This window comes from Labrus bergylta, chromosome 10 (genome assembly GCF_963930695.1).
Source record: "Labrus bergylta chromosome 10, fLabBer1.1, whole genome shotgun sequence".
In the NCBI taxonomy this organism is placed as follows: Eukaryota; Metazoa; Chordata; class Actinopteri; order Labriformes; family Labridae; genus Labrus; species Labrus bergylta.
The window spans coordinates 7,381,342-7,408,613 of NC_089204.1; the positions used below are offsets into that span (position 1 = coordinate 7,381,342).

The following is a 27,272-nucleotide window of genomic DNA, read 5'->3' on the forward strand; positions in this document are numbered from 1 at the left end:
CGTCTGTGTGTGTGTACTTCATTCATCTTCATTTATAGAGCTTAAACACACACTCCTGATGTTTCTCTCTTCACCTGGAGTTTCTCCTCCAGCCTCCTGGTATTTATTCTGCAGAAAGTCAGAGTGAGCTGATGGGAGAACGCAGCAGGATATAATCAGGAGAATTCACCTGGAGCGAGTGGGAGGGGGTGGTGACGTTTATTCCCTGTGATCACTGCACGACCATAGACTGTCTGCACGCCACCTCTACCATCTCTGTGCTCTAATGAACCTGCTGCATTATGTTTCCTGTTCTCCAGAATGTTCTTCTCCACTCTTTAGTTCACATTGAGATTCTCTTCAACTACACAGCATTGACCTTAATGACCCCACCCCCCCACCCCTCCAGTCTGACAGGGAGAGTGCATATGTGAACAGCCAAGTCAGGAGGATATCTGATTATCTAGATATTTTCAGGAGTGCAGATGTGAAACGGTTTTACAGACTTTTTCAGAACCGATTGAGCGTAACGATGATTTCTTTCATCAGTCTGTCAGTCAGTGTTTTTTGTTATTTGCTCTCTGATTCAGCTCCGTTACAAATACACAAACATTGGTATTACGCCATTGTCATTCTGCACCACGGGGGGTCAAACTGCTGGCTCAGGGACCTGGGAGTGTTCATAGGGCTGACTACACACCTGATCAGGTCTACCCGACCCCATGTTGGGTCGCATTGAATTTGAATTAATTGAGCGATAAAAAATATATTGTATATTTAAATACATTGAACACAGGCTGCTGTGGGCCAAATCCAGAACCTGCAGTCTCTGTCTGTGTCTCTGTCACGATAATAAACACCAAAGAGACTGAATGTGTCTAAGATCAATGTTTACTTTCAACTCCGGAGAAAATCTATCGTAAGAGTGGGGCCACAAGCAAAAAAGGTAGGGAACCACTGCACTACACTGTTTTCTTTTCGAAACTGTTTTTTATTTTTTTTTAAATGTGGGCGACCACAGAGATGAGGACAGTTTCAGCTGATTCTTAACGTTATAATCCTCTGAACACACACGTTAGACGACTCAGACCACGAGACCACACACCGGCTGTTAGTAGGAACGATCTCACAGAAACTCGAGCGATCAAATGAGACTTCAAAAGAAAAATAATCATGGAGGTCGATCGATGACATCAGCTGGCTGTCAACTCGGTCAACTGAGAAGAGGCGCTTTGTGTTTGCTACCGTGACCTTTTACACGTTCAAATCAAACGTGCAGGTTCTGTGGGCCCTGATCCGGACGCTTCATGGTGCATCTCATGCCTCACTCTCTCTCCAACACTTCCTGTCTCTGTAGATTTACTAGAAAAGCACAAGGCCCAAAAACTAATCCTAAAAATTCCTGACCATGATAGTGAACGGTGTTGTTAAAGCTGCAGCTCTTTCTAACTTCAAGATTCAATAATCATAAAACGCCAGGTGCTTTCTGATTTCCTCCTCCTTATCTCTGCGCTCTCCTCCTGGAGCTTCTGTACGTGTCGTTAGCCGCTCGCAGGTCTTTGAACTCTGCAGCTCTGCTTCCTGCAGAAACACACACACACACACACACACACAGAGCTGAATCTGCAGCAGCCAGCTGGTCTGCTCGTCCTCGCTGTCCCATCATGAGAAAGTGTCTCACCCTGAACCTCAGATCCAGTCTCCATGCTGCTTCTACAACCGTCCTAAACAAGTCGCCAGTTCAAACATCTGATATTGGAGTTGTAGATGAGTTTGTGAGAAGTCTGTTGACGAATTACTGACCCTGACTTCAGCGTACATATAGCTAAATGTGTTTGCATTGCCTGCATCTATTGTCTAATATCTCAGTTTTGGGTGTAATAACACATTCTTATCGTCATTTTTGCATGTCAGCCTCTGAAACGGGAAACGTTAACCTTCAATACTTCTTTCAGAGCGTCTGTACGTGTCGTTAATCGCTCGGCAGTCTTTGAACTCTGCAGCTCTGCTTCCTGCAGAAACTCAGAGCTGAATCTGCTCCTCTAACGGCCCTCTCGTCTACTTCTGTGGGTGCTCTGAAGCCACGGTGCCACCCAACCCCCCCCTCCCCCCAACACACACACACACTGCCTGTCAGTCTCCCCTAATGGGACGCGTGCGGCTGCTTTTGGGGGGGGGGGTCCCCTCAGTAGAAAGTGTCTCACCCTGAACCTCAGCTCCAGTCTGATGCTGAGCTGCAGCAGTTTGTTCCTGTCTGTCAGCAGCCGCCTGCTATAAAGCCGCTGTTATCTGCAGTGTTAAGTGCAGGCCACAGACGTGGGGTCAGCTTAAAGCGAGGGAGCAGAGACACCCTGTCCCGCCTGGCCCCCCGCCGCACACAGGAAGGGTGGCTGTGCTGGGTCCCTCTGTCTGGCCCCGGAGCCTGCAGGGCCAGCGACGCAGGCGTTAATGCGAGGAGACACTCAGCTAAATGACTCTCTAATTTCCCTCCAGGACCCAGACCGTCCCTGCGGCCCTTCACAATCAGACTGAGGATTTGTTCGGAGTGATTTGTTTTGTCTCCCCCCAGTCCCGGTGAGATTCCCTCACTCAAGTTCTAGTTCTCTGCTCCCGGCGTCGTTCAGACCACTCAGAGGGGGATTTAAGAAGAAGACGATGCATTAAAGAGCAACGCGCCCTCAGAGGACTGAAGCTGGAGTTAGTTAATTTAAACGTGTTCAAAATAAGTGAAACAGAAAAAAGCCCTCTTTTCAAGTCTCCATGCAGACATTCAATGATAGATCAGAGTATTTTCTATTTTGAGTGTACGAGGTATTTATCATCAGAGAAGAAGATTTCATAGAGGCTCCCATCCTTTAGTTTTTGTTTATTGTTTGTGTGAAGCGTCCTTGGGTCCTTTGGAAGTCAGTAAATAAATTCAATGTTTTATTTCTTGTTGTAGTACTTGGACCCGTCTTGGTCTCAGGACCACTTCTTGAAGGTCTCGGCCTCATCTCTGAATCTAAAACATGTTTACTCGGCCTTGTCTCGGTCTCAGACTGGGCGGACTCCGGATTTTAAATCAAGACCGGCCAAGACCACCTCCTCTTTCTAAAATATCTCATAACTTCAGTTCATTTGTAGTTAGATTTTTTTCCCCCGGGTTACGACCACAACCTTCCCTGTGTTACGGTCTAAGTGAATGACACGCCCCCTAAACACAAGAGGATGATTTTTCAGAGATATTCATGGTCTTGGTCTTGGTTTTGTCTCGGTCTCGATCCCTAAATGTCTTGGTCTTGTCTCAATCTCGGAGGACTCTGGTCTCGGGTATGTCTTGGTCTTGTCTCGGTCTCAATCATTGAAGTCTTATCTCGGTCTAGCCCTGCCTTGGTCTTGGTCTTGGTCTCGGTCTCGGTCTTGGTCTCGGAGCACTCTGGTCTCAGGGTCTCTCTTGGCTCGATTAGTGTGGTCTTGACTACAACAACACTAATATTATTATCATTATTATTACGAAGAGGAGACGTGCTCACCTTTATCTACAGCAGGTGAAAGGCTCACTATTAATACCTCATACTACCCCACTTCAGTCCCCTGGACCCTGTCCTCTTAAAGTCCTAAAAGTAGCTTCATGAGGACTCGAGTCATCCTTTAATAAAACTCTTTAAATCGAGCGTGAGTCACAGTTTGTGATGCTGTGATCTCAGCCTCAGTGCGTCACGTTTGCAGACCTGCAGCTTCATTCTCCTCCAGCAGCGTCTTAATGGAGCGACTAACAGACTCGCTGAAATCTCTTTGTAGAAACTCTGCCACGGCCGAGAGCCTGCGAGGTCTGTTCACAGATTAAACAAGGAGACGTGGAGCTGCTCTGAGCTCGCACTGAGAGAAGGAGAGAGAGAAGGAGAGAGAGAGGAGACTGAACTGTGAGGATCTGTGACATCTCTCAGGTCTCAGTGATTTTCTGTTTCCTTCTCCTGTACAGAGTCTCATTCTCTAATCAAACAACAAATGAGCAATGTAAAGGCACGTCTGGTCCACGTTCTGTAAATCTCAACCCGTGGCAGTGACACACAGGTTAAAAACTTACTGATCAGAAATAATCTGTCTTCTTCCTGAAGGTCTGGTTTACTTTGTTTACGTCAGTATTCATCTCAGGCTGTTTTATGTGAAGTTTATGACAAGTTTTAAACTCCTACAGAAAATAGCTGATCATTATTTTGTCTTTTTCAGCTCGACAGAACATGGGACTAAAAACGACATAAAGCTTCACAGTTTGAATCATAAACAGTCAAAATGAACAAACAGAAACGTGTCTGATATCGTCTTGTCACCTTAAAACTGTCTGATGTGCGCAGGTGAAACGTTCCTCTTCATGATGTAATAATGACACACTCTGCCTCTTTGAATCCCTGAATCACTTCCTGCGCCTTATTTTTAGATCCCCTCACTCAATTTAACCCGGATCCATCTGTTTTTATTATCACCACGTCACAACGAGCAACATCATCATCCCCATGGAGAGGTTTCTAATCCCCCCCACCAGCTGAGTACGACATGAGGGGTCCCGCTTTAAGCTTTTTAAAAATCTTTCTTCTGTCTTTATTTAGAGACAGGACGGATAGAGAGAGAGAGAGAGAGAGAGAGAGTGGGGAATGACTGGTGGGAAAGGAGCCACTGGCTGGATTCAAACCTGGACCACCCGCTTTTTAGGACTTTAGCTTCTGTACATGGGGTGTACACACTAACCACTAGGCCACTGCCGCCACAGGTTTAGACTTTCAAAGGAAGAAACGAACAGACACTTATCATCAGACTGCAGCGTGCACAGGTAAGACATCAAAGTCCCTTTATCTATTTGTCCAACAATCAGTTTAAAGTCTTTGTTCAGTGATGTGGACGGGCGGCTGTGGCTCAGCGGTAGAGTCTGCCATCTCTCAACCGGGAGGTCGGGGGTTCCATCCCCAGCTCCTCCAGTCACATGTCTGATGTGTCCTTGGTCAAGACACTTAACCCCAAGTTGCTCCTGCTTGAAAAACATGCAGGTGTTGTTAGATAAAGATGAAGTTTATTAGAGTTTCTGTACTTTCTTTACTCTATTGATCATTTAAATCACAGAGATTATATCATTTTAAAACTCACAGATTGGAAAAGTGTCAATGTGTTGAATATTTGAACGACCTAGATAACATGCAGAAAGTTTCTCCTCACAAGGCCTATAACTTTGAACTTGTTAATGTTTTCTTCAGATTGGATTCATTATTGAGATGTAATTCATCCGTCCTGACTCTGAATGTTCAACCATCAGGGTCACAATTCATTATGTAAGCGCTCCGTGCACCTCCTCAACCTCTGGCCAGGAAAACCCTGCAGCTCCTCCTGCAGAAGGTTCAGGTCAGTGACTACTCCTCCTTTCTGCTCCTCCTCCTCCTCCTCTTCTTCTTCTTCCTCCCCTCTCCTCCTCCTCTCTGCTCCTCCTCCTCCTCCTCTTCCTCCTCTCTGCTCCTCCTCCTCCTCCTCTTCCACCTCTCTGCTCCGCCTCCCCTTCCTCCTCCTCTTCTTCCTCCTCCTCCTCCTGCTCCTCCTCCTCCTCCTCTTCTTCTTCTTCCTCCCCTCTCCTCCTCCTCTTCCTCCTCCCTTCTTCCTCCCCTCTCCTCCTCCTCTTCCTCCTCCTCCTCCTCTTTGCTCCTCCTCCTCCTCCTCTTCCACCTCTCTGCTCCGCTTCCCCTTCCCCCTCCTCTTCTTCCTCCTCCTCTTCCTCTTCCTCCTCTTCCTCTTCCTCCTCCTCCTCTTCCTCCTCCTACTCCTCCTCCTCCTCTTCCTCCTCTCTGCTCCTCCTCCTCCTCTTCCACCTCTCTGCTCCGCCTCCTCTTCCTCCTCCTCCTCTTCTTCCTCCTCCTCCTCCTCCTCCTCTCTGCTCCATGTCCTCTGGTGGCTGAATCAACACATGACTGTTTTGAGAAAATGTGGACCGAGCTGCTCTGCTGCTGCTGCCTGCGGTGCTGCTCCACAGGGAGCCTTTAATCCACTTTTCTCCAGTCTGCAGCAAAGTTACAACTTTGTGTGTGTGTGTGTGTGTGTGTGTGTGTGTGTGTGTGTGTGTGTGTGTGTGTGTGTGTGTGTGTGTGTGTGTGTGTGTGTGAGTGATATATATTTATAAATATAATTATCCAGTTTACATGCATGCTGCAGCTGCATTGATCCATTGAGCTGCTCTGGTGCAAAATCGGCCTTCCAAAAAAAATGTTTTTCTCAGTAATGTTTTTCTTCAGAGTGTTTTCTTTAGTCAGCACAAAAGAAAACAGCAGCAAGTAAACATTTGAACACACACACACACACACACACACACACACACACAGTAGAACCATACACAGTTTTCGGCAAAATTCAAACATAAAATAACACAGAAAATGAAAACACAAAGAAAATATAAAAATAACTTTAAATCAAAGAGCAGCATCACAGAGAATAATTAGAGGAGTTTTCAGGTGACTACACGTCTTTAAAAATTAATCTTCAACACACCAGGTCAGCAGAAACAATATAAATACTCTACTCATATAACTGCTGGGAGTCTATTTTAGTCTGTAATTATAAAAATATGAACGGGTCTTTATTGATGAGATGCAGGGATGCAAACGGGTAAATCTCTCCTTCTGTGGTGTGTGTGGTGACGTGAGCACCCACTCAGAGGACTCCCACTTTATAAGGTAATGAGGCAGCAGCAGAAGGCCGGCCTCCCTCTGAGTGAGCCGCCCACGCTGAAGCTCTGACAGCTATAAAAACCAGGACAGATACTGATCACACACACACACACACACAGTCTGCTGAGAGAGAGCCTCATCTCTGCTGCTCACACACACACACACTCACGCTCATATCAGCAGTTTCCATAGGAACCTTTGATATTCAAACTCTGCTGCAGCCCGAGAAAGAGGCTCCAACCAATCTCCTTTTTCTGTGTTTCTTTTTCTAACACTTGGAGAGGATGACTGCAGGCAGATCTTTTGAACCTCGGCAGTAGGAAGAACTTGAGTTTCCTCAGATTTCGCTCAACTCTCTTGACCTCCGTGACCATGGTGTCTCACAGATCCACCAAAGGGGCCTCCAAAGCCCGGCGGGACCACATCAACCACGAGATCAGGATCATGCGCACTCTGCTGCCCATCGGCCAGGACGACCAGGAGCGACTGTCCTACCTGCACTCCATGGCCGCCATCTGCACCTTCATCAGGAAGTCTGTGTTCCTGCCCGGTGAGTCTGCATGCCTCGGATCACAGGCGGGAAAGTTACTCAGAAAGTTGAAATCTGCTGACTAAGAAGAAGTTTATCTGACTACCAAAGAGACACATCTAGTCTGTTTGATGTGATACAAACTGTTTCACAGAAGAGTCCACATGGACACTTGTTAAAGTGCTGACTTCTTCTCAGGTGATACTCTAACAAACACCTGATGTTCCTGTAGAAAGAGACAAGCCTTTGCGTTGCACTTTGTCATCAGTTGTTTTCTATTTCAATGGAGTTGTTGTTTTTTGTATTGTTGTTATAAAGATGCAATCAGACCGTCAGCTTTGGTTTGAGCTCAGCGAGAGTCCTGAGTGCAGGTCGGGGTTAACCAGCTGACTTCTTAAAGTACGTCTTTAAAATGATGAATAAGGATAACAATGGATATCGATGGTTGATGCATCTCCTGGGGATCGTTTCTACGGCATGTTCACAGAGTACGACGAGTTCAAGAGGTGAAATATGTTGTTATGTTTAGCGTCCTAACGCTCCTTCTCCGGGTCAGGATAGTTTACAGTTTCATAATTAACACATCATGAGAGTATTTCAGGGTTTGAGGTGGAAACAAAGCACAAATATAAATCAGTGTAAAAGCAGAAGTTTCCTGCAGGTATTTGGACGAGGAGAGGAGGTTTTAACCAGTGTTTCTATTTATTTTGTAACACTTGGATGGATGTCAGGATCGTTAATACGCTGGGGTTGTTATTTATTGATTCTCTTTTAGGTGGTAAATCCTCTGAGGATACTTGTCTGTCTATGAGTTGTGAATACATTTGAGAATTTGTTGGAATCATTTAAGAGTTAATCAAAGAAAAGCGAGGGCAGGGATGTTTACGTTTGACTTCTACTGACAAATTCTGAATTTTGTCCCCATAAAATAATCCACCAGAGAGCATCAAGATCAAACTGTAACTTTTCATTTTAAAGCAAATGTGAGTACAGTTCTGATGGCGCAGATTTAGGAGCCCTAAAATGAATTAAGGTGCAAAGATAACGATACGGCAGGACTTCATACGATACGCTAAATGTTATTGTTCCCTTGGGGAATGTGTCTACCTCCACAGCAGGACTCTTGTCGCACTAATTAAACACTCAAACAAACAGCTCGTATTGCTGGACTGAAGGATCCACATCATGAGAGTTAAAGCTGCTGCTGCTGCTGCAGGAGTTCACCGTCATCGTTTGTGACTCTTAAACTTTAGTCTCCACCTGGTTTCCTCTCCTCCTCTGACCTCTCTGTTTGCTCCTCTCTCAGGACTCTCTGCTGCTGCTGACTCATCAGACCGCTCTCCTCCGTACGAGGCCTTTCTCCCGGCGCTGCACGGCTTCATCCTGGTCACCACGGCGCAGGGCAGGCTGGTCTACGTGTCCGAAAACGTGTCTGAATATCTGGGCTTTTCCATGGTGAGCATGTTTATACTACGTCACATTAATGTGAGTGTCTGCGGGCGTCACTGTCCACGTCTGAGCTGTGTGAGGTCAAAGGTCGCTCCCGCTCCAGCTTTCAGATTACGCTCAGGATACTGAAAGTTTTGGACAGAATGTGATAAATATGAAGATAAATCAGGATTATAAATGAGATCAGATTGATGACGCTCATATTAAGAAAGAGGAAGAAAATACTTTATTGAAGGCACCACAGAAGAAGACATTGACGCTCTGACCTTTAACCCTTCCTCTCTGTTAATGTAAACTCTTTCTGGATGAATTTAAAGAGATAAAAACTACAATAAATCACAAGATAAAGGCACATATGAGCAGTTTACTGCATGTTCAGCTTGAATCTAACAGTGGAACGGTTTCTCTCTGCAGCTCGATGTGCTTCAAGGAGACACTTTCTACGACATGGTGGAACACGATGATGTCGATATTGTCCGATCAAATCTGGACGTTGAAAACAACTCATCACCAGGTCGGTTTAAAGGATTCGTCTCTCTCTTAAACGTCGTTATGCAACATTTTAAAACACGTTTAAATCCTTTCATTCTGAGTGTGTGAGATGTAAACATGCCCGTTGTTTCCCCTCAGAGAGGAGCTTTGTGTGTCGTATGCAAACCTCCAAAGCCTTCAAGCTGCAGCGCGGCGGCTGCTGCTCCGTGCTGGTCAGAGGAAGATTCCGCTCTTTTCCTCACCCCCGCCCGTCCCCCTCCTCAGCGGCCCCCGCGCCCTCCGCACAACCTCTGTTTGTGGCCCTCTGCACCCCCACGCTGAACCGCCTGCAGAGCTCAGACTCCAGCTTCTCTCTCTGCTTCAGCAGCGTCCACAGAGCAGACATGACCTTCACCCAGCTGTCAGACAGGTAAACCCACAAGCCCCGCCCCCTCTTTTAAACACCTGTCAATAAAATGTCCTTTCTTCTGTTTGCTGACAAACACTTCCATGTCTCTCTTTTTTTTTTCCAGTGTTTGGTATGTTTTGGGGTATTCGTCTGAAGATCTGTGCGGCCGCTCGTGGTACAGCCTGGTCCACCCTGAAGATCTGTCGCTGAGTGCAGAGTCTCACAGAAGTCTGAGTAAGTGTGCCATGACCTGCAGGAGAACCCCAACACTCACACATCAGCTCAGATTGTTTAGGTGGGAATGGGAATGAACAAAACACCAATTCTTTGGTAACACACCCATGATAACTTTTCAGGTGCCTGTCCTTTACATTTGTTTTTATGTTTCTGTGATCTTCCTACTTTCGGACATCCTGCATTTCAAAACAAAATCTCTGAACCTTCTTCACCTTATGTTTATTAAACAGGCTCCTTACTTCAGCTTTAAAGCATCTTTGCATGCTGCCTTCATAACATCCAGACTGATTTTAGCCTCAATGGATGAACAATAACACATAAGAAAAGATCATTGTCTGGTGTCTGTCAGGGAAAATCATATAGGACGGACGCAGGATTTAAATAATGACATGAAATGTGTAGGAAGATGAAACAGACAAGAAGAGAGACGCAGAGTAAAGAGACATTCTCCATCCCCATGACGAAGAAACATGGATTATTTTCACTCTGTTGATCTTTGATTTGAAGTTTGAATGATTTCAGTTTCTCCAATATGAGCTGAGCATCAGTTAGCTTTTCAATCACACATATCTGTACTTCTACTTGAGTATGAACTCTTGTCACCTCTGCATGCAGAGACACAGGCCTGATGTCTCTCTGTTCTTGTCATTATTTGTGTATGCATTAAAATAACCCTGAGTGTTTCTTCCTCTGTCCCGTCCAGTGCGTGCAGACGAAGGCTTCCAGGTAGAGATGGTGCTCAGGCTGCAGTGCAAAGATCTGTCATGGACCTGGATCTACATTCAGGCTAACAAGCTCTCCGAGTTTCAGGGCATGAGCTGCACAAACTTCATGATCAGGTACAAAAAAGAAAAAACCTAACTTTTCCAGGAGAGCGGAGATGACAGTGTAAGAAAACTTCTCCAAGTTGCAAACACTAACTTTGTCTTTTTTTTTTTTTTTTTTTTTCAGTGAAACAGAGGCCAGATTTCTGCAGAAGAAGATAAGCAGCGAAGCCTTCAAACCATCCGCGTCCTGCCACTTTGCAGCTCAACACGCGCCTCAGAGTCACAGCAGCGCTAAATGTTTTAAAAGGCGGAGGACGTCTGACAGCCAAAGTGAGGAGCAAAGTGCCAGAGCCGCAAGGGAGTCGGACAGAGACGTTTACTTTGTGGCGTGCGCCTCCTCCCAAGGCGACAGCTCACCTGCTCCTTCAGGTGACAGCCTTGCACTCTTCACCCCTCCCTACAGCCCCGCCTCCTCCTCCTGCTCCTCTCTGCAGGAGGAGCTCAGCCGTGACCTCCTGATGGACGTGCACGGGTACACAGATCAGCTGCTGTCCTCCCCTGAGTGCTCCTTCCCAGAGGCGGCAGCGTTCACCTGTCACCACTCACCCTCGGCCCCCCCGCCTTCAGCCGCTGAACAAACCTTCGAGCAGGCAGCCTTCGTCGCCCTCGCTCCTCTCTCCTCGTCATCATCGCCGACATTTGATTTCCAAACTTGTGCATCAGATGTTCGCTTAGTCCCAGACTGCCTGTCTCTGTCTGACATGTGTGAGAGCTCAGTGGACTGTGCTCTGCATCAAGAGGACCTCCTCCAGCAGCCACAAGGGGGCAGCCACGTGCACATGCAGCATGTTCCCCGACCTGTGCTGCCGTTACACTCCAGTCTTCTCACCCCCAACCAGTCTCCCTGCTCCTCAGAGTGTGACTTCAGTGAGAGGGAGCAGGTGGAGATCAGCATCCTGGCCCAGCAGATCTCCTCTCTGGCGAGCAGCTTTGCGGCGTCTCACTCGCTGAACCCGCTTCAAAACACGGCCAGACCTACAACCGTGTGTGACTGGCCTCCTCCTCCACCTCCTCCCGCCCCTCCCCTTCCTCTGAAGCACGAGCAGGTCCTCGACGATTGCTTGTTCGAAAGCATCCTCAAAGACCTGAACATGGCCAACCCAGGTTTCATTTCCCCCAGCTACCAGCCGGGTCTGTTGTGCAGCAGGAGAGAGTCCAATCAGGTGGAGGAGCAGCTCCTCGATGTCCCCCCGACACTCCGAGAGGAGCTGTTGCCTGCTGAGACGTTCATGGATCCCTTCAGTTTGCAGCTGGGACGCCATGACGCCAACACTGAGTTGCATCAACTCAACCACTACATGCAGAGAGTCCTTCAGCAAGGTAATCCTCCTGGAGAAAAACCTCCTCTGACCTCATCATGATCCCCTGTAGTTTACATAATCTGAAGCTACGTGTCACTGATTGTATTCTCTGTCTTTTTTCAGACGCCCTCACTGAAGAAAACCTGTACTGAAATAAGTCTGTGACTTACTGTACCTCCTCTTGTATGACATATTGTCAGAGAAAATCTGCCTTCACTGGATTTAAAGAAGAGAAAAGACATTTAAAGGACATTTATACTGACTCAATGTTTCCCCTAAAGAGTTCTTTCAGAGGGTAGAAAAGAATCGAAAGTAGATTATGTTCTCTTCTTCTTCTTCTTCTGCTTCAGGCTGCAGCTTTGTCTCCATCTCTCCAAACTGCTGTCAGCTGCTTTTAGTTTGTGCTGATGTCTTATTTTTTTATGAAAAGGGTACTTTAAAAAAAAAAAAACTGTGTGCCACCGCTGGAATAGGAGTTTATTTTTCTTTGATACTAAATGACCACAGTTCACTTCTGAGCACTTTATCAATGTCACTGCCCAAAGGATTGTTGAAATGAAAAGTTGTGTTGTTTAAAGTGAGATTGTCTGAAAACAGAGCGACCTGAAGACGCTTTAAAGGAGCAATGTGTAAGATATTTACTAGAATGATAAAGTGAGCTTACTATATGATCAGTCGTAAACAGTTTACAAAGATAAGAAGCCATTTGAAATGATACAGCTCTTGTGCTTCATCTACAGGAAATATAAATCTGGAAGAAGGAGATTGTGTTACAATGTGGGAGCACTGAATGTTTTTCCTGTGTTGGTGATCAGAAACATGCTGTGTTGAAGTGCTGGCTTCTCTGACAACAATGCAGCAGCCAGTATGTCCTCCTTCTAACTTTAGATTCTGCTCCTGAATGCTCTGGATTTGTTTGGACCAGAGAAGGTAGGCGGTTTTAAGACCCCCCCACACGGCCGTTTTGGACGCCCCTCGGTTTGTCCGATATGAGAGCAGTTATCAGGTCAAACCAACAGGTGTTGCAGCAATGGAAGTGGGCAAGAGAAGTAGTTCAGATAGAAGTGATTGTACCCGACCTAAAAAGCCTCTGCATGTTTCTAATAAGCTCCACGAGCAGAAACGTGCTCAAACTAGGATCAATATTGGAGATGCTTTTGAAAAATGGAGAGAGGTTAGAACACAGAAAGGTTTACAGACCGATGCAGAGCTGGATAAACACTGAAGCTTCAGTGTCCACCACATGGTGACCTGTGTGAGCATCGACACTAAAGAAGAGGGGGCGGGGGGAGACAGCTCTCTATAATGTTTTGAGTTGGGCTGCAGTACCCATTTTAAACACTAGGGGTCAGAGTTACATACTGCTCCTTTAAGACATAAATCATTCCTTCTTACTTGTTTTTGTGCCTTTAAAACATGTCGGTAAGACTTTTATCAGTCTGCAGGATTCATTTGATCCTTTTATTTTGTTTTTTCTAAACGTGTTGATGAAGCTAACACCACACAGGGAGATAATAATGATTGTAACCTCGACATCTACCTCAGTGGTTCACTAAAACACATTCCACATCTGAACTTCTTTCCAGTGTGTTTCTTCTTGTATTTATTTTTAGACGACTCACTTAATAGTCTTTAAAATGTCCTGAAATTGTGTTTTTAATCATTCTTCATGTTTGTCTCTCATGGTACTGGAACTGTAAATGTTTTTTTTTATGTTTCACCTTCAATCAGCTTTAAAATGTGAATAAAACTGATTTTTTTTAAAGCACATAGAGTCTGTTTGATGAAGTGTGAGGAAATGCAGCGGATCACCCTCCACACATCTTCCCTTCAGGGTAAATACTGAGATCAGCTGACTTATTAGGAACCTTTAAATACATCAATAGCATGCAAAAGCATTCAACACCATCAGGGAGGATCTGAAGGCTACATGGTGGTGCTGTGGTTAGAAGGATCCTGGTCCGATCCCCATCTGACCGGTCCTTTCTTTGTGGAGTTACCATCAGATTTCCTGATGTTTTGTAAAATGGTCAAACGACTTCCTTGATTCAGACGGTGATATCCATGTTCAGGATTAGTCAGTCCTTCCTTTATCTTTATCTTGCCTTACTTATAATCAGGGTAATCACTGGGGGGAGCAGGGGGGTATATTTCCCTTAAGGGGGGGGTACTGATTTTTGCAAGTCAGTCTGTAAAACTCCTGCAGAAGGTAAAGTTTTGCTCAAGTTCTATCTTGAAGTCTGGCTCATATTTTCCTCTGGGTTCTGTGTGCTCCATCCAACATCAGGTAACTGGTACAGGTGTGTAAATTGTCGTAGCAGAAGCCTCACCAAACAGACTCAGTGCCGGCAGCTTCGGGCCTCGCAGCACTGTTTCTCGATGAGTTTCGCAACTTTGAATGTGGATGAGATTGAGTCTAATCCCGCGCTGACCCAGTTCCAAAACTACCGAAAAATTGAGTTGAGAGAAATTGCCAAACACTGTGGTGTTCCTTACCCAAGCACAGCAGCCAAAAAAGATCTGAAAGCAGTTATTTTTAAAACCAACAAGAGCTGAAGAAAGTGCAGAGTGGAGTCAACTCTCCTCCTTTTTCACCATGAGAAACATTTTGCACCTCATAAAGTGAACCATTATTTATATAAAAACATTGATTAATGCAGCTTTAAAATCTCCTTTTTATGAGAACATTTAACATTTATAACTAATGGCTCCACTGAGTATTTTTTATGTGCAGTCTCTCCGTATCTGATCAGATTGTGGTTGGATAAACTCCCCCAGCTCATCGTCCACTGAGCTCCTCACGGCTCCATTGATTTTTACATCTTGTGGCCGGTCGGACCAACGAGAGCTTATAAACTGTACACTGAGCAATCAATGACACGTCTGCAGGAAGATGCAGAGTCGATGCACGGAGGAGAGCAGTTAGACAAAGAGGTGGAGTGATGGATGAGCCGAGGCAGAAAGGACTTGTGTTGCGTGCAGCATGAATGTGGAACAAAAAGCTCACAGGGGGGCTCGACAGTCATGCTGCTGCAGTGAGTGCAATGCAGAAGCATGGGTTTTTTTCTCATGCAGTATAAAAAACGACCACTAGATGGAGTTATAGCTCCAACAGGCTGCGGGTGACACAGATATCTGCATGCCATTAGTGTGAGACTACTTAAACAAGGTGGAGATAAAGAGCCGTGTGTGTGTGTGTGTGTGTGTGTGTGTGTGTGTGTGTGAGACACTGGTGCACAAAAGGACATGATTCAGTTCATTCATCAGCAAAGAGTCCAGATGCCTCGTCGTATCCATGGAGACCTAATTAAGAGTGAAGTCTGTTGAAGGGTACAATGGCAGATAAAGTTCCTAACAAGTCCCCACATCTGCCGCCTGCAGCGCTCAGCGTCACCTGGAACATTAATGATTTCCCAGAGGCCCCGTGACACCGGCGCATTCGTCCACACCGAGGAGAAATCCTCCCAGACTCACACTGAGGACGCTCTGAAAGATCCCATGTCTCTAAAGAATCATGCAATAACTACAGTTTGTCTCTTTTCTGTTACATTACTATCATAGGATCAGGCATGAAGCTTCTTTGTTTGAATGATGTTTCCACTTTCAAATCATTTGTCAGCCCAGTCAGCCTTATCTGGTGCAAAATATTTAGGGGCGACAATAACAGCCTGTAAAACAACAACATGGGGACTGAAACATCCCTCATGATGTAAACCGCTTTCAGGACACTGTTGGCTAAACAAAACAGCCTGAGCAGGGTTCAACACGAGCATTAAAACTTTAAGTTACTGAAGGTGACAGTATTTGATAATGAAATACTTCACATTTGCATTGAAATAAAAATATTGAATGCAAATATCAAACTTAAACAGTACTGCCTTCACACCTGCAGAAAACTCCCGAAAAACTTCTGATATCTCCAGGAGGAACGTAATGTGAGAACACAAACATCTGAATGTTTCTCTCTTCACCTGGAGTTTCTCCTCCAGCCTCCTCGTATTTATTCTGCAGAAAGTCAGAGTGAGCTGATGTGAGAACGCAGCAGGATATAATCAGGAGAATTCACCTGGAGCGAGTGGGAGGGGGTGGTGACGTTTATGTTCTTCTCCACTCTTTAGTTCACATTCAGATTCTCTTCAACTACACAGCATTGATAGAAAGACACATATTCTCATTATAGTGTTGTATAGAGGACTCTGCTGCTTTGTCCAACACTCCCGCGTCGTTCTTTTTTACCGCAGGAGACAATTCCTTCTTTGAACTTTCTGTGACTCCACTCAACTGAATAAAGTCCACACTGGAGAAAAAAAATCCAAAAAGATTACACAGAGAACACAGCTGACTGAGAAAGTGATCTTCTTTAAACCTCACAAAAGAAGCAGAGCAGAGGTTTTCTAGCATAACTTCACCAACTTCCAAGCTGCATGGAGAAAGTCTTGACGAGGTCAGAGAACTTTATTAGACCAACATGTTTCATTTGAATCCTCCCCAGCTCAAAGCCCTGGAGAGGGATTCAAACGAGCAGTAAACATGGTCTTCCTAGTACAGATCTTGGTTCTGTTTTGGTTTGTTGTTCCCTTCATTTTTTTTTCTTTTCAGGTTTTACTGCTGCAACGTTTCTGCTAATAATCCATGTTCTTGATCTCCATCTCTGACACCTGGCCTGTGCAGCTTTAAAAATATGAAAATCAAACGTGCTCTGCTTGCAGTTTTTGACAGTTCTAATATTTTTTTTAAGCACTAATGCAATTTTAACATGAATCTAAAACAGAACATGAAACTGCTGCATTGCACGGAGAGTTTATAACTTTTTAAATTCTTGTTTATAATTCGGCCTTTACATCAAGAAGTTAGCCGTGACATTAAAAAAAATACGATTGAGGGCGCAGGGAGGCTAGTGGTTGGTGCACATGTCACATGAACGGAGGCTGCAGTCCTCCGAGCGGGCGGCTGTTCTCTCTCTCTCTCTCGCTCTCTCTCTCTCTCTCTCTCTCTCTCTCTCTCTCTCTCTCTCTCTCTCTGGTGTCTGGCTCTATCCACGGTCCTGTGCCAAACAAAAAACCTTTAGAAAACAGGGAATATTACCTTCTAATTGAGGTTTATTAAACCTATTTTAACATTTTCTATAAACTTGTTATTATTATTAAACCATCTCAGGGTTCATGCACCATCCCTTTAGCGGTTTCTAAGAGTTGAGGATCACGGTGCCAACGTCTCGTTTGTCATGTAGGAATCAGTCCAAATAATGTGGCATCATGACTTGTGTTGGTGGAAGATGTTGATCAGTGGCTGTGAGGGAGGACGATACTGAACACAAAATAATAAATACTTTTAATTTCAAGGTTTGAATAAAAGGAGGATCCTTCCAGAGACGTATATAAACCTGAACACTCATGCACACTCATTGAGTCTCTGTAAGTTGGGTTAATGTGTCACTTCATTACACGCCGGCTCTCCTGCCTCTCTGAGATTAAATTAAGATCATTGAGATTAAATGATCAGGCTCAGTCTCCCACAGGAGCGGTGTGATGTTCAGCGCGAGAAGTGATGAAGAAAAGCATGTAGATGATTCATATCTGAGATGTGAGTGAAGCAGAGATACTGAAGATGATCACACAGAGTCAGACTGACAAAAGAGAGACAGAGAACAGACTGTCATGTCTCCTCCATCAGCAGTTCTGCAGAGTGTCTCAGGTGGATGTCTGGAGGGCGGATGCCGAGGGAGAAGAAGAGCATCAGTGCCGTTAAACTCAGCGGCTCATGGATGGATTCTTTTTCAAAGCCGAGCCTCCCACAAGCAGCCGGCTCTTTATCTCCCGTCTCTCTCTGTGGACGCTCACAGATGATTACCTCATTTACCTGCAGAGAAAAAACTCTGTAGATTGAAGCTGGCTGATTTCTGGCGATGGGGCCTCAGGTGGCTCTGCTGTGCCTTCGTTTATTTACCGGCTTTGTGCTTTTATTGTCTCTGCAGCCGGCCTTATCTCAGGGTTTACATTTATTTTGAGGATGTGGAAAGCCGTCCAGCCGAGGCGTCTGTTTTTGGCAGATTGAAACGGTAACACAGATGATAGACGCCAAGGTCACAGAGATGCGTCGCTCGCTGTCATGAAGGAGACCTGAGCGTGTTAACCTGACTCTGCCTTTTCATCCTGCACTCTCCGGCTCTGTGTGTAAATCATTTTTCTCCTTGTGTCAGTGAATAGCAGCCTCTTATTGTTTTCAGTGCCTCACTTTTCCATCTCTGTAACGCTGCTGTCCCACTTTTCAACGGACCCTCCTCACCTGACTGCTGCTGCTTCAGTCAGCACAACACCACACCGTAATTGGGTTAAACAAAAAGACCCAAAATAGACTGCAGCCTGCTCCTCCAGGCTCCTGCTGCTCGTCCTGTTACTGAGCCTGAAACCAGAGCTTAGATTCAGCTGTGGATCTGAGTCAACACATCCTGTTGATATCCACCAGAGAAAGGCAGGCCAACCGGGGAGGGGAATACAAACAACGCAGCCTACATGCACATGAATGTTTGACTTATTTTGTCTCAGGGAGGAGTTTGCTGCTAAAGAGCGTCCTGGCCAAGACTGGCAGCAGCACAATTACAGGGTTTCAGACATAAAACACTTAACAACAATGAACATAGATACAGGAATCACAAAAAGAACCAGTTCATCAGAATCTGTCATAAGTCATGAGCAACAAAGCGATCAAAAAGGGCAATACGAGTTAGCTAAAACATCTACAGTCAGATATTTCTGCCTCCAGATCATTAAGACGACCTTTAAAAACATTCAAGGAAACCAGCTCCCGAAGATTTAAAGTATCTTGCAACCGATTCCAAGAAGAGGGAGCAGCATACTTGAACGCCCCTTTTCCTAATTCACTACGGGCTTTAGAGATGGTTAGAAGGTGTAAATCCTGCGAGCGAAGATGGTAACTTCCATTACTTTTTTGAAGTATGTAGCTCTGTAGGTAGGATGGAAGCAGACCGAGAATACCCTTATAAATAAAAATATGCCAGTGATTTAGTCTACGTGCAGACAAGGCAGTCCAACCAACCCAAGCATACAAGGAGCAGTGGTGAGTAACTTTTAGATTGGTGATAAACCTCAGTGCCCCATTGTAGACAGTATCCAACGCATGTAGGCTTTGCGAGGATGCGTGCATGTAAAGCGCATCACCATAGTCTAGCCACTGACATAAAAGTGGCAGCAACAAGTGTTATTTTGGCCTTATGACTTATTTCTAAAATAAAATCCTAATTTAAACTTGAGTTTTTTTACCAATTGTTGAATGTGAGGCTTAAAAGAGAGCGAATCGTCAATCACAAATCCCAGATATCTGTTTTGAGATACAGACTCAATTTCAAAGCCCTGAAAGATGGTGATAGCAGGAAGGTTCAGTGGCTTTGATTTGGAGTTCGAGAACATCATGAGTTTTTTTTTATCATTATTCAGCACAAGTTTTAAGTCACACAAGGTACGTTGTACAGTATTAAAAGCAAGTTGTAGCTGACAAAGGGCCTGATTTGGTGTAGGTGCAGAGCAGTATATCACGGTATCCTCAGCATAAAAGTGGAAATTTGCATTAATAACATTTTGATCAAGACTATTGATATATAAAATGAAGAGTAGTGGTCCCAGGACTGATCCCTGGGGAACGCCTTTGGATACTACAAGGGAGCTAGAAGTGATGCCTTCTGCCTGCATGCACTGAGATATTCCAGAAAGGTAGCTGTCAAACCAGCAGACCGCTTTGTCTGATAGTCCTACGCTACTAAGTCTTTGCTTTAGTATTGCATGATCCACAGTATCAAAAGCCTTTGATAAATCAATACAAAGCGCTGCACAATGGTGTTTGTTGTCTAAAAATTCTTGAATGAAAAGAATCATCTGCTCATCGAAGATTTTACATTAGAGGCTCCATCCTGCCAAAACATGGCAGGAAGTAATTCAGCACAGCATCAGAAACAGATTTTGATGTGTTTAAACCTTTGTGCAGATCTCTTGAACGTTGTCCTCTGAGTACAGGACGCTTCTAATACCGAAAACCTGAATTATACCTCTGCATTTAATCCACACTGTAGCATACGCCGTAGGTTTGTGTAGCTCTGTACCTGTGCAGAAGCCCAGTAGTGAGTAATTTGACTTGCACCTCCTCAAAAATGTAATCTCACAGCGTAAAGTACGCAGACCACAAGCCCTGTGATTGGCCCGCTGGGTAGCATCGTATTTCCTGCATTAACAACATTTCTGGTATTGCAGCATTTTGAAAATTCTGCAGAAGAAATACCACCAGACGCATTTTTGCAACACTCAATATTTATCAGCTCCAATACGCTCTGTTTTAACAGAAGGGGCCATGTGGTGGGGAAAGGTAGTATCAGTGTTGTCACTATCTGAAGCATGCACGCACAGATCCTGGGTCTGTTGAAGGTAGCAATGCTGTGTTTTAAGAGGCGCTGTTTGTCAATAGGCAAAGCAGGTGACTGCTCAGGGCCCCTGGCTGGTAGGGGTCCTCGAGGGGCTGACAGACTTTAAACCACAGCAGTGGCTCAAAATGTTAAAATATTGCAATGACAGTAGGAAACCTCCCTTAGGAGCCCCCATCTGACAGCACTCCCTCTCGCTGCCCTCGCTCCCAGACTCCCTGCACGTCTGGGAGTGAAAACAGAAGGGGAGGAAGTGGAAGATGAGGAAGCATCGGGACACTGGCAGACATAATGTGATCAACGCTGAGAGGAGGGGCCCCTGAGGAATTTTGGCCTAGGACCCCAGCGGACTTTAGGATCTCCACTGACCACAGTCAATACTATTAAGATCATCAAGTCTCTAGTGTTTTTGAAAATGAAGCTACATGTTTCACAAACAGCCTGTGGCGTCGCACTCGACTCTCATGAACTTCTTTGCATGTCCGACTCGCCCAGGGCTCATTATTGTCTCATTGTTTTTAACTTTGCTCTGCAGCTCGGCCTTTCCCACATCGCTTCTACCTGCTTGTTTCAAAGTAACTTCATCTCGTCTCTTTCATAGGATCTGATTATTGTTTAATACCTGGGCCCTGCTTTTATCGCTGTAAGAACAATGTGTGTCTCCCCTCCCTAAACTCCAGCTGCAGCGCTCTAAAAAATCGTTCCTCTTTGCAGGAATCCAAAACATGGCAGCGCACAGCCGCATCTCTCTGATCTGTAAGTGTTTCTGTTGCCGCTGCAGTGAAGCTGGTGTTTAGAGTTATTGATGTAAATGTCAGTGATTGCTGCTGGCCTCCCTCATGTGAATATACATTTAAATATACAGAACATATTTATATATACAGGTCTGCCTCGTAAACATGTTTATCTCTGTGCTGCTGCAGAATCCCAGAGGATGACACACAGATCCGATCAGACTTAGAGGCTTCAATATAATTAAAACCAATCAATTAAAAAAGATGCAGTCATGACTTTAATATAAGGGAATGAGTTCATCAATAAGAAGAATAAAATACAAAGATTTAGACATGACTAATTAATGTATGTAACACCTCATTAAAGCGTTGAATGTGTGAATCAATGTAATGAGCCGCTCTTTAAGCAGCTGGAGCTACCGTCAGCTGAAGCTGTCTCATGCATAATGTTCATATATTTAAACAACAATAAGAGATTAACTACTTAAAATGTTTTGTTGTGTTTGAAATTATAAAAGCTTAAAGACGAACGCAGATACACGTCTGTCAGCGGCAGATTTCATCGGCTGTAGTGAGCGTTTTTGTTTCCACGCTGCAGAGTTTTTTGTCTCTGAGTGCCAATCAATCAATCTTTATTTTAATGACAATTCATAACAAATGTTACACTTTACAAAAAGACCTTACTCTGGTATATTATTATTATTTACAAAGCTTGATATCCTCACTATTATTTAGAAATTTCGAGCATGTCTTTGGACTGTGGGAGGAAGCTGGAGTACCCGCAGAGAACCCACACATGCACAGGGAGAACATCCAGACTCCACACAGAGAGCCTCCTGTCAGACGGGGATTCAAACCAGGAACCGCCACGCTGTGAGGGGACAGCGCTAACCACTGTACCACCATGCAGCCCTCTGAAGAGATTTCTGAGAGAAAATGATTTAGAAATAATATTTAAAAAAGTCACCAGGGTTGGGCAGACATATTCCACACTGCCAGAGCTCAGTGAAGTGCAGAACAATAAAGATGAACAGAATCCTCCGGTGGCAGTGACAGTGATATCTGATGACACTGACCCTGCACTCCCACCCGTCTTCAAATCCATGTTTCCTGAACTATGACTAATGCACAATGTCTCATAGCCCACTTGCAGTGCAAAAACCTCCACAGAGTCATGCGTGACTGTTTGTGTCAAGATCCAAATCAAAAAACATCTCAATCTAATCTGTGGCGACTCCCAGTCCGTTGGGGTCACCGAGCTATTTACAGGGAAACTTCACTATGTGAGAGATGTGTGTAAACTCAGGAAGATATCAGGGGCAGGCTGTCCTGATATATTCAAGGAGTTTTGAGGAGTGCATGTGTGAAAGTGGCTTCAGACAACAACGTGCTGCAGGAACCTTCTAGCTGCTAGGCTCCTGATAAGAAGCTCCGGGGACTAAATCTTCAGGTTGAAACATTGATTTATTAGTGAATATGAGAGCATGAGAACACAGGGATGACTCTGCAGCAGACTCTCTAGGCTAACATTAGCTCATTAAGTCTGTTGGTGACACTCTGGCTCTGGCTGTTTTGTGTTCAGCAGACTTTAATTAAAACAAGAGTGGTGTAAAATGGTTCATCCTTACATTCAGTTGTTCCTGTTTCATTAGGGCAACTGCTGTTTGCCGTTCTTATTTCAGGATTTAATCTGACTCAACGACTAGGAGTTTGTAATTATGCTATGTTGAAGTGCTGGCTTCTCTGACAACAATGCAGCAGCTAGTATGTCCTCCTTCTAACTTTAGATTCTGCTCCTGAATGCTCTGGATTTGTTTGGACCAGAGAAGGTAGGCGGTGTTAAGGCACCCCCACACGGCTGTTTTGGATGCCCCTCGGTTTGCCAGATATGAGAGCAGTTATCAGGTCAAACCAACAGGTGTTGCAGTGATGGAAGCGGGCAAGAGAAGTGATTCAGATAGAAGTGATTGTACCCGACCTAAAAAGCCTCTGCATGTTTCTAATAAGCTCCATGAGCAGAAACGTGCTCAAACTAGGATCAATATTGGAGATGCTTTTGAAAAATGGAGAGAGGTTAGAACACAGAAAGGTTTACAGACCGATGCAGAGCTGGATAAACACTGAAGCTTCAGTGTCCACCACATGGCAACCTGCGAGAGCATCCACTCTAGAGAGGAGGGGGGGACAGCTCTCTAAAGTTTAAAATTTGGACTGAAGTACCCATTTCAAACACTAGTTGTCAGAGTTACATACTTTCATGGAAAACTTTAAGGAAAACCTCTAATTTTCAAACATTCTGAAACGTTCCCAAACTCAAGGAAAGAAGTTTCTCTTTGAATAATTCATTCTCAGCAGGATGCTTGGAGCCCCGTGCATGTGCAGCCTGTGTGTATTTGGTTTTCTGAGGATTAACTTAGTGTGTGGATGTTATTATTTCCAGAAAACGTTGCACAGTGCTGAAGGAGTGAGATGAGAGCAAACACAGAAGACGAGATGAGTTTCCACTTCACAGGAATCTTCTCCCTCTGAGCTACTTCAAACCAAATATCAAGAAAACTCAGGGTAACACTGGGGACAAGACAAGACTCGACTCCTTTGGTTTCAGAGCTCTGCAGACAACATTCAGCATGGTGTGTGTGTGTGTGTGTGTGTGTATGTATGTGTTGGGAGAAGGGGGTCAGTGTGTGGGTGATCAGTTTGAAGGATGATGAAAAGGAACAAGGTGAAGACGATAAGCAGGCTGACAGCGTCCCTGCACACCTCAATGACACACTTTGGTTTTCATTTCTCGCGACATTTTCCTTTAAAGAAGATGTAAACTAATCCAACACTGCCAACATTCATCTTTGGGAGAAACAATCACTGGGTAGCCGTTAAGTGCCCTTTAAATGTACCAATGGTTTCAGATAAAAAGCTTTATTCACGCTGAGGTTTTTATCTGCACATTTCTGAGAGGATGCAAACATTCCTGCACTCAAGCACAAGTACTTAAAGAAAGATTACCATGGAAACACATACTGTACCTTAAACAGACCTCTATAGGTGATAACGAATGTTATGAACCTCAGCATCATGGATGATATTTACACAATGCCCACATTGTTCAGAAGTGAGCGGATCATAATGAAGTCAAAGAAGAGGATCAAATCTTGAGAACGGTTCATTCAAATAATAAAGCACTCTGAAATCAGATAAGAAAAACAGGATAGAGAATACTTTTATCCCAAAAAGTCTGGATTATTCTGATCCCAGGACTACTTTTTCCATTGGCCGACGTTGAAAAGATGCCACACAATTCAAAAGTGAAAGTTTGTTAAAGGTCACAAATCTTCCTCCTCTTCAGTGTAAATAAGTCTCAGAGCTCCTCAAAACATGTGTGAAGTTTCTTGTTCTAAATCCGCTATGATCCTGTATTTGATCATGTCTATAAACCCCTCTATTTCAGCCCTGCTCAGAACAGGCTGTTTCTGTGTCTGTACCTTTAAATATGTAAATGAGCAGTGTCTGACCACGCCCCCTCTCTGGAAGGGCTTGGGTGTCTCTGGCTTTCTTGCTCCATGTCCTATTGTTTACGGTGAGAAGGCAGACTCAGAGGGTCAGAATAAACACCTTGCTGTGGGAGTGTCACCCACCTGGGGGAGGGGTTACTGCCCTTTGTGATGTCATGAAGGGAAAATCTCCAAACGGCCTGTTTGAGCACACATTTTCTGAAAAGTGGAGCAGGCAAAAGACGGAGAGGATGGACTTTTCTCATCATTGGGGGGTTTGTAGACAGACTAGAGACTCATATTAGAGATAGAGGAACATGGGGAAGTGGATTTTACAGAATATGTGACCTTTAAATAAAACATTGTAAATAATGTAGAATGTATTTAACACTTGATTGATTACTAAATTGCTTAATGTACCTGTTTGGTAACTGTTCAGTATTTCAAACCTCTATATTATGTTCTTGCCTTTTGTGTTTAATGTTAAAAGAGAGCGACAGAATAATTTCGCTCCCTGTGAAGAATCACAAAGGAGGAAAATATTCAAATGATGTTGTGCATTGTTATTCGTCGTAGATTTTATTTTACAGACTCACTTTGACTTAACAGAGGTTCATTTCATAGCAGTGAGCTGTTTTTATGGTAAGGTCTGGATTTATAGGAAGAACAAAGGGGGAAAAGGTCAGCAGCAGACGTTTGAGTAATTAAACCTGAAGCTGCTGTTCAGAAGTTAGACGTTATGAAACATGTTAATCATGAAAAACATGCATGTAGAAGATTTAGTTAAAACAGAATTACATGTGAATAATAATCTGGCCTTTAAGAGACGGACATTCATTGACATTCAGAGTATGTTATTATGTTGCCTTTAGCACATAAGGCAATAAGATAAAATATCTTTATTGTCACTGTTCAAGTACAACGAAATGTTGGCGCAAACCTGTAGATAACTAATATCTGCAGTTAAATCAAAAAAACACAAACACTCCAATCCAAAATATACAAAACCTGCCAATATACAGATATACTGAAGGAGAAAACACGCTCAACTCCCTTTCAACGTAAAACAAGTGAATGCTGAATCCCCAAAAATGTTCAAACATTTAACTCGGGGTACATGTCATATAAATCCACAAATACAAAAACAAACAAAATTACAAGTTAGAGCAGGTAAAGAAACATCTGTGATAAGTTCACAAGAAACACATACATTAAATGTCCTCATTTAAACCATTCAGAATGAGGGTACCTGAAGAATGAATCCAAAAGGTTTCTCTCTGCAGAAGGATTCTGTCTCTGTCCAACCTCTGAGTGGCACATTTACAACTTCAATGCCCATGTAATAAGTCTGCAGTGTGTTTACAAGTGAGACAGATCTGTGGTAGAAGCTGTTTTGGATTCTGGTTTTCTGCACGTTCAGAAGCTTCATAACATTCTAATATTATAACAGTCGGACTGAAACAAAGCAGGTTGGTTATAGATGTTGTGTTGGGTGTAAAGAGTATTCCCCTGTACTCCTGAGAAAGAGGAGGTTCAGTCAAAAGCTTCTTTGAAGGGAAAACCTGGAATATTAAAAAAAGTTGGTGGTGCAGAGATGTCTCTGATGTGACAACGAAATTACCTTTCATGTTTTTATCTCTGAAGCTGTCATGTCCACAGCTCACTGACTCTGCAGAATTTACCTCAGACGCTACAGTGCTTTTATTTTTACTTGCATTCATCAAATGCACTGCTTTCATATAATGCTACATCTCAAAGCAAAATAAAAACTTCATCCATACTGAAATGAATCATTGAGAGTGGCAGCCATCTTACTACATGTATGGATGAGATCAGTGGTTCTCAAACTTTTCACAATGAGTAACATCACAGCAAATATTTGGCTCTCCAAGTACCACCATTAATGCTTTAACATTAAAATACAGTAGGGTAGGACGATTTAAGTAGGACTTGACTGGTTTGCATCACCCGGAGAGATCATGAAAACTCCACACAGAGAGACTCCTGTCAGTCGTAGACCTCCTCGCTGTAAGGTAACAGCGTTAACCACTGCAGCACTGTGCAGCGCCAAGTTTGCTCTGCTCAATTTCAGTAGGACAAGGTTGTTAAATGACACCTTCCACAAGTGTCAGCAGCTTCATGAGTTAAGAGTCGATGGAAATGGAAAACTGTGCTTTAAGCTTCTTCATGACACTTTATGCTTAAAGTGTGAAATGTATCCCTATGAAGCTTCCAGGAGCAGAGATCAGAGAGCAAAGCATCAACACTACCTGAAGCTAATTGACTGAAATCATGTTGTGTGTCTCGTTTTAAGCTACTTTTTTGTCCTATTTTGTAACGGCAGAACATGAGGACTTGTTGACAGAAATTGGAACTACACCTCCCACCTTTGATGCATGTTTATGATTGAAATGCTGCAGCTTTGTGTTGTTTACATCTAAGTATTCACATTCAAAGTCACCGTGGCTTTGATACAAACAAAATATGTTGGATATGTGGTGACACTTGGTGAAACGAGACTTAAAAATCTGACATTTGGAGAATTGGTGTTCAGTTGTTTACAATAAAAATGACCCTCAGTAAACAGAGACACGTCTCTGTGCGACCATGTACCCTGACAGATCAAATAGAGCCTTGTGCATGTGCAGCCTGTGTGTGCAGTGAGGGATGAAACAGCAGTGTTACAGTGAGCTGAACGCTCTCCTGTCCTGCGGGGGCCTCATTAGCACTGTGAGTCATC

General features: G+C 44.2%; 1 protein-coding gene across 1 annotated transcript; it reads left to right on the forward strand.

Annotated features, from left to right (window-relative positions):
* Positions 1-5,877: 5,877 nt before the first annotated feature.
* npas4l (neuronal PAS domain protein 4 like) lies at positions 5,878-13,650 on the forward strand. Its single transcript, XM_020647010.3, has 8 exons — positions 5,878-7,209; positions 8,495-8,643; positions 9,052-9,151; positions 9,268-9,538; positions 9,642-9,751; positions 10,458-10,593; positions 10,706-11,901; positions 12,006-13,650. The coding sequence occupies exons 1-8, from the start codon at positions 7,032-7,034 to the stop codon at positions 12,032-12,034; spliced, it is 2,169 nt and encodes a 722-aa protein (XP_020502666.2). The 5' UTR covers positions 5,878-7,031; the 3' UTR covers positions 12,035-13,650.
* The last annotated feature ends 13,622 nt before the right edge of the window (positions 13,651-27,272 follow it).

Excerpts from the sequence above, each read along its gene's own strand:
- npas4l (XM_020647010.3), top strand. The coding sequence starts at position 7,032 with ATGGTGTCTCACAGATCCACCAAAGGGGCCTCCAAAGCCCGGCGGGAC. Across the intron at positions 9,539-9,641 it reads TTCACCCAGCTGTCAGACAG|TGTTTGGTATGTTTTGGGGT; the intron begins GTAAACCCACAA and ends TTTTTTTTCCAG. Across the intron at positions 11,902-12,005 it reads GCAGAGAGTCCTTCAGCAAG|ACGCCCTCACTGAAGAAAAC; the intron begins GTAATCCTCCTG and ends GTCTTTTTTCAG.